The following is a 12,799-nucleotide window of genomic DNA, read 5'->3' as shown; positions in this document are numbered from 1 at the left end:
TGGTTCGCAGACAGGACAGAAGATGTCCAGGTGGCGCAGGGGCTGAATCATGGCCCATCCCCACCCCAGAAAAGATGTCCAAGCCCTAACCTGCAGAACTCCTGACTGTGAGCTTTCTTGGGAGAAGGTCTTTGCCGATGGAATTCAATTAAGAATCTCGAAATAAGATCATTCTGGATTTAGGGCCTGCCTAATGGCAGCAGCAAGTATCCTTGTAAGAGAAAGACAGAGGGAGATCTGAGCCCCAGACACACAGGGAGAAGCTGTGTGAAGACAGAGGCAGAGACTGGAAGGATGCGGACACCAGTGAGGGCCGCCTGGAGCCCCCGGCAGCTGGGAGGCGCAGAAGTCTCCTCCCCTAGAGCCCGCGGAGGGACTGTCCGACCCCTGGCCTCGGAACTGGGAGAGAACACATCTTTGTTCTCTTAAGCCACCAAGTTTGTAGCAATTTCTTTGGCAGCCTCAGGACACCAGCGTAGGTGGTACCCAAACAGAAATGCTGGCTTCAGGGCATCTCACATCGTGCACTGGGTCCCGCGCACACCAGCCCACTCGGCTCCCATCCGCCCTCTGGTTCGCCATTCTTGCCCCTGAGCATTTCCACATCACTCCCCAGTCCAGAAAGCCTCTGTTCTATTCTCCCTACGTCCGGACTCCTAGAAGGAGCCCTTTCTCTCCCAAGAACATCCCCTCTTCGGGCTCTGCCCCCAACGCTGACCTTGTCCTCCACTAAACAGCAGAAACCCTTGTCACCACGGGCCCCGCACTCATCTGTCACTCAGCGCATGCCAGTTTTTATCCACGTACACTTACTAGGCGGTGTTAATAATAACAATCAACACCAATCACTGGCTTTAGAGTCTGCAGCCGCCTTCCGCGCAGCAGCTCCCTAGATCCTCGCACTGAGCCACTGGGTAGGTGAGACCAACATCCACAGCCCAGCTGTACAGACAGAAGATTCCGAGGGGGGAGCTCACGGACCTGCCAGGGTCCTTCCCAATGTGAGCCAAGGGTGGACAGCGAGCCTGTCTGCCTGTCTTCACCCTGTACCACGTTTCTCCCTTACAGTTCCCAGCACGGTGCTTCGAAACAGAAACATGGAAGCTGATGGCAGTTTCCAGGAGCAGCTTGACTCAGCCCCCTTTAAGGTGCTGGTGGGAGAGCTCTGCCCTTCGAGGGAACTGGCAGAGTTCTGGTTGGTTCTGTTGGGTTCTGTTGGCGGGGGATATACCCCAATGGGCAGTTCCATTGGTTGTGAGCTATTTGAGGAGGAAAGTCATGGAGTTAAGGGGGAGGAGCCACAGGAAATGAAGAAAGGGCAAAGCTGGGTCCCTGACAGTATTTCTGTGTCCCCCCACCCTACTTCTGTCCGCTCCCACCAGATCTTAACCCTCGACATTCCATAACAAAGACAATGCTTTGCTTTCTACAATTCACCATCCAGTTAAGCAAACATCTACCCTGATTTAAATTCTCACTGAGAAGGCTGATCTTTGTCCTTGCTCACCGGAGAGGGCTGGGGGGCTGGAGGTTGGGGGTAGGGGGAGCACGGAAGCACCCTCTGCTGGGGGGGGGGCACCAGAGCTGCAGAAAGGGGGAGGGGGAGGTGCCCCAGCCAACTGCGCCCAAGGACAAAAACCACAGCCATCAGAGCCCAGGGTCAGCCCTAGAGCCACACAGACAACAGTCAGCCACAAAAGGATGGTAATTCAGGCACCACTGGCCAGATGGGACCCTGCCGCCTCTTCACAGAAGGCCTTCACTCTCCCCAGTCCACACACTGCCGGCAGGGCTGAGGCTGGGCTCCCTCCTGCCCGGGGAGCTGAGGAAGGAGGGGAAACTGTGGTCCAGAGAATTTAAGCGATTTGCCCTGGTTGCCCAGTGACTGCAACTGAAAATAGCCCCTTTCCAGGAAGCAGTCTCCATTCGTTCATCCTTTATTTATTTCTGAGCACGATGAAGAGGGTACCTCTTACCGCCTCCCATGCTGGCGATGTTCCCCGCTGCTCTCCCAGGTCATAACTCCTCCTCCCACTTCTATTTCACATCCACTGTCAAGCCCAACCACTGACCCGTTTTAGCCTCACAAGGGCCCCATGGAATCAAGTGAACTTCATTTTTAAAGGTGAGGGAAAGGTGGAGGCACAAGAGTTCTGACTCACATTTTCCAGGCCCCGGGGTGAACTCTCTCTGGGCAGCGCCCGGCACACGCGGCCAGTACTCAGGGAGGCTTGCTGCCTCCTCAGTGTTGGATTCTAAATATTCCCACCCAAGACCCTCTCCGCTGGCTTAGGGTCTCGACGACCGTCCCACAGACGTAACACTGGTGTCATCATCCCACGCGCATCTGTCCCCCTGCGGGACTTCAGGCTCCAGACAGCAAGGACGACTGCCTCGTGCTCACTTCGCGTCCCCAGCAGCTCAGTGGATTCCTCTCCAAGGAGAGCCTTACCTGCCATTCCTGCAGAAGCCTGCCCGCGGGTCCTGCGTGGGGCTGGCCCCTCGACTGGGGGTGGGCGGCAGTCTTTTCTCAGCACCCAGTGTGGCTTCCTGGCTCTCAGCTGAGCGCGGCTTTGCGAGAAACTCCCTGTGTACCTGGGGGACAAGAAGCACACATGCGGTCACCAGCCTCAGGAGCACGTGCCTGGGAGCTCACAAGCACAGAACTGTGAAACACGATGCTCAGAGGAGAAAACCCAAAGTCCTTGTGGGGAGCCTAGGAGAACACAGGGGCATGATGTCCGGTAGCATGGCAGCTCTCGGGACCCCCTCACCCCTCCGATCCTCAGTCTCCCGCCAGGACATGGCGGTAACAACAGGACCCGACTCAAGGGGCTGCTGGGGGACAAAATGAGACGGTGCTTATGGAATGCTTCCCACACTGCTTAGCACATAGCAAGCGCTTCCTAAAGGTCAGCTGCTGAAATTAAATACGGAACTACATGGTCTTGATTACCTAGTAGCCAGGCTGTCCAGCAGAACTTTCTGCAATGACGGAAGCGTTCTGCGACCCGCACTGACCACTGTCATAGCCACCAACCACTGGCAGCCACTGAGCGGCTGAGATGCGGTCCACGTGTCTGAGGAACTGAGCTTTACATCTGATTTCACTGTAGTGAGCCGAAAGAGCCACGTGTGGCCAGTGGCCACCGTTACTGGCCAGCACACGCCTAAGGGGTCTCCTCTGAAAAACACGGGCACCACAGACAGGCCCCCTGGGGGGCCCTTCCAGAGCATCTGCTCTAATCTCCAAAACAGAGCCTGCACCTCCTGAGGAAGGGCAGAACACGGGTAGAGAAGGAAAATACTAAGCTCCGATTTACACTTACTTCCGTCTAAGCTCTCTAACATCTATCGTTATGTGCCCCTTATAATGTACATAACATATTAGGAGAATAGAGCACATGTAGAACTTGGCAGTGAACCATTATGCATTTCTTAGGGTGACGGCTAGACATTTTTTTTACCAGCAGAAGTGTGCAACCCAAAGCAGACCAGCAGGCTAGTCTAGCGCCCCCACTTGGCAGGTGAAAGAACTGAGGCGGAGCGCCTGCAAGCGCCTTAAGACTCGCTCGTGGCCGATTGGGAGGGAGCCTCCTGACCCAGGCCCCTGTGCCGTTTCGCTAGAGGCCACCCTCCGTGGTCAGCTCTTTAAGATCTTCGCACCACTTTTAGCTGCCTGGTTGAGCCACAGGGATCCCTCCCCTTTACAAGCCTCGGTTTACAAGAATTCTTCTCCTGTTAACGATGCTCTTTGGAACCACCTGGCTGGAGAGGAAGGGGAGACAACCTGCTTGGCCATTTCCCTTTCCCACTTGTCTGAGCTGCTGCCAGCCTCCAGCCACTGTTCCCTCATCACCCGGGCTGCTCACGGAATTTTAAATCAGGTCTGCGGAGCGCAGTATCCTCCGGGGCGCTGATTTTTATGGCAGCAACAAGGAGAAAGCGACTTCTCTTCACCTTTCTTGTGTTCGGGAGAGGCCCCACTTACAGGCGCTATTGCCTCCCGGGCCTTGGGCCGGAGCTGCCACTCCCCAGCAGTGCCCGCCTGGCTCCTGGAAGCAGTCCATCCCTGCTTGTCAAGACCGCAGGCTCCTGCAAGAGCCACCGGAGCCAGGCTCGGCGGCGGCAGGGCTGCCGCTCTGCTCATCACAAACCCCGGAGCCTGCCGGGCTCCCTCTGGGCTGGGCTGAGCGGCTTCGAAGTGCAGAGACAGGAGGAGGAAGGAAGGTGGGGGCGCGAGAGAATCCGTCCTCTGTGGGCTGCACGTCTCCTTTGCCCCGAGTCAGTGGGTGCCAGCCGCAGGCCTGCAGGTGTTAAGAACGCCGCGGCCTGAACTGCAGGGAGGTTCGCTTTTGAAAATGGACAAGAGTGAGCAGCTGTACTCAGTGAAAATGGCTCGGACACCTGCTGGGGAGCCCTGGCCCCTGGACTCATCTCTCATTAAGGTGGAATTTGGACTCTTTTGGCCCTGGGGGGAGCCCACGTGGCTCTTGGCATGGTCTGCAAGGCCATTTTTGTTTAGTCCCAGGCAGGGTCTATTTCTTTCTCTCCTGGGTTGTCCAGAACATTCTATGTGCAGCCCCTGCCAGAGCAGTGTCACCAGGGGAGGAAGCAGCCGGGGTGGAGCCGGACCTGCAAGCTTGCCAGCACCAGTCAGTCCCACAAGGCTGCTCGTGGTCTGGCGGCTGCTGAGTGCCTCGTCTCCACTGCCTTCACCAGGCTGCCCGGCCGCCGGGGTGTTGGCCCCTCGTAACTCTCACTTACCCCCTTCTAGAGAGGGTTGCCCTGGCTAGTGGAAGACGACTGGCCTGGAGAGGCCCAGGGGCGTGTGCACATCTCCCCCAGGAAGGGCCCTCGGCTGTTGACTGGCTGTCCCAGGGGATGACCACTCAGGCCCTTTGCCTGGGAGCAAGATGACCTCTGTGATGCCTTCACTCTCCAGAGCTCCCCGTGAGGTCAGGCAGGACCAGACACCCACACCCACCTCCTGGCTGAGCTCTTCCCTCACCCTCATCTGCTCCCCTCGCCCCTCACACGCCTCCCGAGAGCCCTCCCTGCATAACTCACTTGTGCAAGAATCCCCGTCTCAGGCTCTGCTTCGAGGCGCCCCAGCCTCGGCCGCAAGACCCGCGCCTCGTCCCCTGCGTCTCCCTGCCTCACTCCCACCCGCCCAATTCCCCCACAGGCACTTGGGTGTGTTTGCAAACATCCTCAAATGGGCATGTATCCTTATACACGCGTAGTGTCGCTTTTGTGTGTGGCACCGTACCGCCGAGCCGCTCTCTCTCTTGGTTTTTACTCAAGGCTTCGTTTTGCCAATCAATCCAGATTTCTGTATTTGTGTCTAATTTTCTGCTTTTTGCTGGCTTGCAGAGTGGCTTACTTTTTTTTTTTTAATAAGCTGCCATTTAAGGGCCAGATTTTAAATCCAACTCTTGTACTCAACACAGCCTCTGCTCTCGGTCTCTCGCTGTGGGTCTTCCTTTAAGAGCCAACATTAATTACACTTAAGAGTAGCACGTTATCCTTGTTTATGGGCCTCATGCAAGACCAGCCAGATAGATGCTTTCTTACCCCATGTCAGCCCCGGCAGGGACACTGATGACTAGATGGCCAAGGTCAAAAGCAAAGGGGACATCAGTTTTGACTGGAGTCCAGTGGGAAGCGCATGAAAGGAGGCAGGGTGAGCTTTTGTCATGTATCTTGATGCTGGAGCAAATGACCGTCCTGCCAACTCCAACCCCACACCGACCTTTACACCCTCTGCCCCTTTTATCGGCCCAGCGTTGGGAGATCCAGGGAGGCAGCCTTGTAGGTTCCCGTGGTCTCCCTCACACATGCACATCCTGGGGAGAGACTGTGTGCTCTGCCATGGGGTTCCTCTCACTTTCTTCTCGTGGTCCCACAGGGAGGAACAAGGCAGAGAGAAGTGGGGTGGAGGCCCGGCAGCCCCCCAGCATCCCACCAGGCAGGACCTGGGACCAGGGTCAAAGCTTCTGTTGCCATGGTGAACATGACAGAGGGGCTCAGCATAGTGGCAGCCACCACGTCCCCAGGTGTGTGTCTCCATCTCACTTGGGAGACTGAGCTCTCGTTACTGAGTGTCACCTTGTTGAATAAGTAAACTGTGTCATGACTGAGTGAGCAGACACTTGGCTCAGACAGAAAAAACCCACCGTAGAAGGGAAAACACCATCGATTAAGAGAATTCCACTGTCAGCGTTTTCTCCTTCGCCCTCCCCTTCCGTGACTAACGTGTATTTGGGGGTTTGCAGAGCACCCTTCTGCCTCAGAACCTCCAATCTCCTCCTCACTCGCTGCATTCCCATCACGCGGGGCTTCCCGATTCACCGTCCCATCTGCCGGGAGCTTCCTGGACCACGGCGCGCAGTGTGTCACGCCCCATACGGCACGCACGCAGTTACAAATTAATCAATAAACTCCAATTCCATGGGCAGGTGCCTGCTTTGGGCCCGGCAGAGACCTCTTCTGGGAACGCTCTGACTCTCTGCGTCTCTAGTTAGCGTCAGGACGCTTAGGTGTCCAGGCATGAGTTGTCTGTATTTTCCCATTTCCACTCTGCAGATGGACCCCGCCTTTCCTAACCCCTCTCCTTTAACTCGTGGGCTTTCATTAATGGCAACAGCCATTTTCATTTCAGCGCAGTATTTCGAGTCGGCAACAAACAGAGAGACAAATGGAACAGAATGGAGGGCCCTGAAATAAACTCCTAGTATAAATGGGAAGTTGAAATACAGCAAATAAGTGAAAAAAGCAGATTAGGCCAGGCGTCTACAAGCTTTTTGTGCAAAGGTCCAGGTAATAAATAGTTTAGACTTTACAAGCTACATACAATCTCTGCCACATATTTTTCATAAATAAATAAATATATTCTTATAGAATATAGCATATATATTTATATTTTTTTTCTTTTAAAAATGTAAAAACCATGCTTACCTAACAAGGGCATACAGAAACAAGTCAAAAGCCACATTTGACCCAAAGTCCATTGTTTTCTATACAAAATAAAAATAAATCCCTCTTTACATTAAAAGAGAGAGAGAGGAAGAACCTAACAGAATGTATTTTTGTATTTGTGATGCTGGGAGATTGAGAGTGAGGAAAGATTCCTTAGACAAGTTCAAAGGCGACCATCGTGAGGGAAAAGCTAGCCCCACGGGGCTACGTCAGGACGGGCGACTTCTTGATGACAGAGCCCTAAGCCAGGTTAGAAAACGAGAAGCCCCTCTGCCCGCCGCCGCTGCGTTCACCCTCACGCTGAGACCGGCTGAAAATGCAGATTAAGATATAAAAATCTCCACAACTTATATTTAAGGGCACTGCTGCTCTAATTAGAAGGCAAGATATATTTAAAAGTCAAAAACCAGGTGAAAACAGACACCCGAAGGAGCAAGAGAGTTTGCGCTGCGAGGGCATTTGCCAAGCCAAGCGAGCCTGCTCTCCCACCCTCAGGGCCCGGCGGGCTGCGGGGCGCAGGGCTGAAGCCCAGGGTCTGCCCTGGGGAGGGTCAGGTGGGAGGCCCGACCTCGCCTCCGGCATAAAGCTGACGCCACTGAGATTATACCCTCAATAAATGGGTGAGTTAGGAATAATACATCGTACCCCCACCACCTGCCCAGGGAACATTAAAAAAAAAAAAAAAAAAAAAAACTCCTATTTTACCACTGAGTGAAGGAGGCAAAAGTCTCTCCTGCTAATTTCATAATAAGACAGTCTTTGCATGAGTTTGCAGTCTGAATTCAAACTACACTGTGATGTGGAAAAACCCACAACCAAGAATTTTATTTGAAGCAGTGCTCAGTGGGTGCCCCTAGGCACCCAGAAGAAGCAAAACAAATTACTGGAGAAACCCATCTCAAAGTTCCAAAAATCTCAGGTCACCATCAAAAAATCCAAAAACAAACAAGGAAACACGTTACCCTAGGTGAGAGCCAGTACATAGAACAGAGCCAAACGTGCCACGACTTCTATGTTGGCATTAGCAGGCGTAAAATATTTAGTGTGTTTTTTAAAAGACTGAAAATAAAAGATTACATAAATAGAGAAAACAATCTTAAAATTCATATGGAACCACAAGAGACTCTGAATAACTGAAGCAATCGAGCAAGAAGAACTAAGCAGGAGGCATCACACTTCATAATTTTAAAATACATCACAAAGCTACAGTAACAGGCACAGCATGGTCCTGGGTGGGAATGTAAATTGGGACAACCACTATGGAAAACGGAATGAAAATTCCTCAATCTTAAAAATAGAACTACTCCATGACCCACTTCTGGGTGTATACCCAAACAAACTGAAATCAGAACCTTGAAGATATCTTGAGCCCACGTTTATTGCAGTATTAGTTACAACAGCCAAGATATGGAAACAACCCAAACGTGCACTGATGGATGAACAGATAAAAATACTACGATGTATCCACACAATGGAATATTATTCTCCTTAAAAAGGAAGAAATCTTGCCATTTGCTGCACCATGGATGGACTGGGAGACGCTACGCTAAATGAAGTCAGCCAGGTACAGAGATCCTACGTGGTCCCACTTATATGAGGAACCTAACACAGTCAAACTCATGAAAACAGAATAGGCTCGTGATTACCAGGCCCTGGAGGGAGGGGGAACCAGAGGGTGCTGATGCACGAAGTTTCGCTTCTGCAAAATGAACAGGCACTAGGCATCTACAGGTCACAATAGTGCACACGGTTAACAACTCTGTTACACTCTTTAAAATTTAGGAGGGTGCATCTTATGTCAAATATTCTTATCAAAAAAAAAAAAGGAAGGGAAGAAACTTCTAGAGATGACAAATCAGTCGAGGGAAGTTCAGGGCACTGTATGTGGTGATGGTTTCGTGGGTATACGCTCATCTTCAAACTCATCAAGACCTAGATATTAAATATGTACAGCTTCTAGGTTTGCCAGTCATACCTCAATAAAAAAGAAGAGCAGAGAGCAAGAGACTATAAAAAGGACCAGGCAGATTTGGAAAGATAATTAGATGGAACTTTAAAAAAAGTGAACGTAATATATATTAATAATTAAATTTAAAGGGGGAGGGTCTAGCTCATGTGGTAGAGTGCATGCCTAGCATGCACGAGGTCCTGGGTTCAATCCCCAGTACCTCCTCTAAAAATAAATAAATCAGTGAAACCTAATTACCTCCCCCCACCAAAAAAAAAATAATGATAATCATAATCATAATAATCATAAAATTTAAAACTCAATGGATCTGTAAAAGCAGAGGGACCAAGGAAGAGGTCCCTGCAATAGCCCAGGGATGGCTTCTTCTGACCAAGGTGGCGTAGCAGGGACTGGATTTACCCTCCCAAATAAGAAACTGGACTAATGTACGAACCAACACTTTTCAGGACACTGGACGCGAAGCAACGAGGCAGCAGTCCCTGAGGGAAGAGGAGCAGACGGGGTGAGCCCCGCGACTGCCCTGGCTTCCTGGTGGGGGCACTTTCCAGGTCCGGCACCATTTATTGAAAAGACTAGCCTTTCTCCATTGAATTTCCTTCAAACCTTTGTCAAAAACCAATTGACCACAGACAGTGTTCTATATTCTTATTGCCTTTCATTGATCTATTTGTCTATTTTGACGTGAATACACACTGCCTTGAGCACTTTAGCTTTATAGCAAGTCCTCAGGTCAGGCAGAGTCATCAAGATAGTGCGGTATTTGCATCAAAATAGACAGATGAACAAATCGTGCTGGAGCGATTTGGCATCCGCCTGCCAAAACAGCACCATATACAAAAATTTGATCACAGGACTGAATGTTAAACATGAAAGGACAAAACTTTAGAGAAAAATTCTTGTAGCCATGCTTTAAGCAAAGAGGTTTTAGTTATGACATCAAAAGCACAATCCAAAGAAAGGACGATGATGGGAATTCATCAGAATTTAAAATATCTGCTCTTTAAAAGACACCGTTAAGAGAATTAAAAAACAAGGCACAGACTGGAAGGAAATAGTTACAAGTTGCATCTCTGATAAAGGACTGACAACCGGAATGTATAAAGCACTCTAAAAAGTTAATAGTAAGAAAACAGCCAACCCAGTTTTAGTGGGCGAAAGAGCTGAACAGATGTTCCACAAAAATGACAAATAAGCCCATGAAAAGATGTTCAATATCATCAGTTATCAGGGAAATGAAAATTCAAACTAATAAGATAGCACTGCACACCTATTAGAATGACTACAAAAGGAGAATGGCCATACCAGGTGCTGGCCAGGATGAGGAGAAACTGAAAGTCTCAGACACTGCTGGTGACGTAACATGATACGCCGCCTTGGAAAACAGCTTGGCAGCATCTTTAAAAATGAATTATGCATCTACCATTCAATCCAGACATCCCACTCTTAGGCATTTACCCAAGGGAATTTAAATCTTATATCCATACAAAGACTTACATATAAATATTTACAGTAATTTTTATTTATAACAGCCCCCAAATGAAACAAGCCAAATGTCCACCAACAACTGAATGTATAAACAGATTGGGACACAGCTTTTGTTAAGGGCTACGTGGAAACTTCGGGGATTCTGGCTACGTTCACCACCTTGATGGTGCTGTTGGCTTCACAGGCGTGAGCCTACGTCAAAACTTATTAAATTCTGCATATTAAATATGCATAATGTTAAACTTCAATATACATCAATAGACCCTTTAAAAAACACTCAGTGAATTAAGAAAATTAGTAAAAATTTAAAGACAGTTCTAAACAAAGTATCTAGATTATCGCAGAGAAAGACAAATTTGTTGAAAGCAGAGGTTACTGGACATGAAAGCAAGAGAAATTCTCAGATACGTTGTTTCCATGTTCCAGAAACAGAGGACAGAGACTGGGATAGAGGCAGCATTTGAAGAGTGATGTGGAGAATTTTCTACGTAGACATCAATCCAGAAATTATAAAAGCCCAGTGGATCCCCAATGGAAAAAATAAAAGTTGCATGAACCTGTATGCATCAGAAGAAACATATGGAACACCAAAGATTAAAAGAAGATCTTAAAAGCAGCCAGAGATAAGAGAACTTCAGAAGACAGATGGGCAGATGAGCAGCTGACTTCTCACCACAGAATGGCAGCCGAACGATGAGGCAGAAATGGCTTGGAAGTGCTGAGAGGAAGTAACTGTCAACCTAAGACGGTACACCCAGCAAAAAATATTTTTCAACAAGGATGAAATAAATGCATTTCCAGATTAATAAAAACTGAGATTTCTCTTCTTTAAATGGAATTCAAAAGGGTGTGCTTCAGAAAGACGAAAACCACCTCAGAAGGAAGATCTGATACGCCGAAAGGAATGAAGAGGCAGGATATTTGCGATTCTGTGGGTAAAGAAAAATGAGCGGCTTGAAAAGACAACAGACTTGGGGAAATGTCTGCGGTCTATACAACAGGCAAGGGATTCGTGCAAGTCTGGGAGACATACGGAACCCTGCAAGTTCTGACGGGCAAAACATGAAAACTCTGCTCAGAATAGACAGTAGTGAGAACACGGGAGCAGGGCAAGCTCCCACGGCCGGAGGAACCTGAAGTGACACACCCACTCCAGGGAGTGACTTGGTAGTAACTTGTAAAGTTGAAAATGAGATGATCTCCTAACCCAGGAATTCCACCTTTAGGTGTATTTCTTAGAAAACCTCTTATGTTGGCGTAAGGAGGCACGTATAAACACGCTCATTGCAAAATTGGCAAAAAAAAAAAAAAAAAGTGGAACCAATTTAAATGTTCCTAAATGGGAGGATGGAAAATAAAACGTGTCATTCTCGTGGAATGGAACACTCTACAGCAGTTACTACAAATGAATTTGGTCTGTGTGTACCCACTGGATCTGTGTGTGACTAGAGCTTCAAAAACACAATATCGAGTTTAAAAATCAAACTGAAGGGGGATAAATGCAGTGTGATACTTACATATCTATCTTAAAGACACAAACTAATCCTATGCATTAGTGGATACATTAATTTGTACGATATGAACATATGGATGGAAACCATTTGTGTGCCAAACATATAAAACTACATAATTACCTTTTTGTTTTATTTTGTTTTAAATTATATACATATATAATGTAAATATTATATATATATAAAATATATAAAGTAATTTTTTTTTAAGGCTCAGAAGCAAATATGATAAAATATTAACATCTGTTAATTCTGGATCATTACCCAGAAATCTGTTATAGATTTTTTAAACTTTCTTGTATTTTTTTAAGAGTGTATTTTTTAAATTGAAGTGTACTTGATTTACAAGGCTGTGTTAGTTTCAGGTATCCAGCAAAGTGATTCAGATACGTATATATCCACATACACACACACACTCTTTTTCAGATTCTTTTCCATTATAGGTAAACTTTCCTGTGTTTTTAAATTTGTTTTCAAAAAAGGAGAAGAAGAGAACAGATACTCTGATGCATGAATTTTACCCTTTTCTGTGAGCTAAGGCCCAGAGGGGAATCTCTTTTACAGTATTTCATTTTCTGTAGCACATTAAGACAACTGAAGTGAAAATGGGAAAGTGAACTTAAAAATAGGCTGCTTTCCTGAGGAGAGAACATGTGGGTTGATAGGCAATAGATAGGTCTGCGTGCACACACACACACAGGAGCGGGCAGATGGATGTATACATCGATACACACGTCACGTATGCAGTCACGCACACAGGGTGGGTGTTTGACCCCTGGGTGGTGGCAGGTTTGCAGGGCATCCTGTAGAGATGTCTCCAGGCCTCTTGGAGCACCAGCCTGGGACCATCAGC

At 48.5% G+C, this 12,799-nt stretch overlaps 1 protein-coding gene across 2 annotated transcripts in view; it reads right to left on the bottom strand.

Moving 5' to 3' along the window:
* Positions 1-12,799, bottom strand: part of ZNF831 (zinc finger protein 831) — a 119,903-nt gene that overhangs the window by 84,410 nt on the left and 22,694 nt on the right. For both annotated transcript variants that reach the window (XM_032461462.1, XM_032461461.1), the window contains exon 4: positions 2,453-2,595. In XM_032461462.1, coding sequence (XP_032317353.1) covers positions 2,453-2,595 — 143 coding nt within the window. The remainder of the gene's footprint in view (positions 1-2,452; positions 2,596-12,799) is intronic.

This window comes from Camelus ferus, chromosome 19, assembly GCF_009834535.1.
Source record: "Camelus ferus isolate YT-003-E chromosome 19, BCGSAC_Cfer_1.0, whole genome shotgun sequence".
Lineage (NCBI taxonomy): Eukaryota > Metazoa > Chordata > Mammalia > Artiodactyla > Camelidae > Camelus > Camelus ferus.
This window is presented reverse-complemented; position numbering and strand designations above follow the sequence as displayed.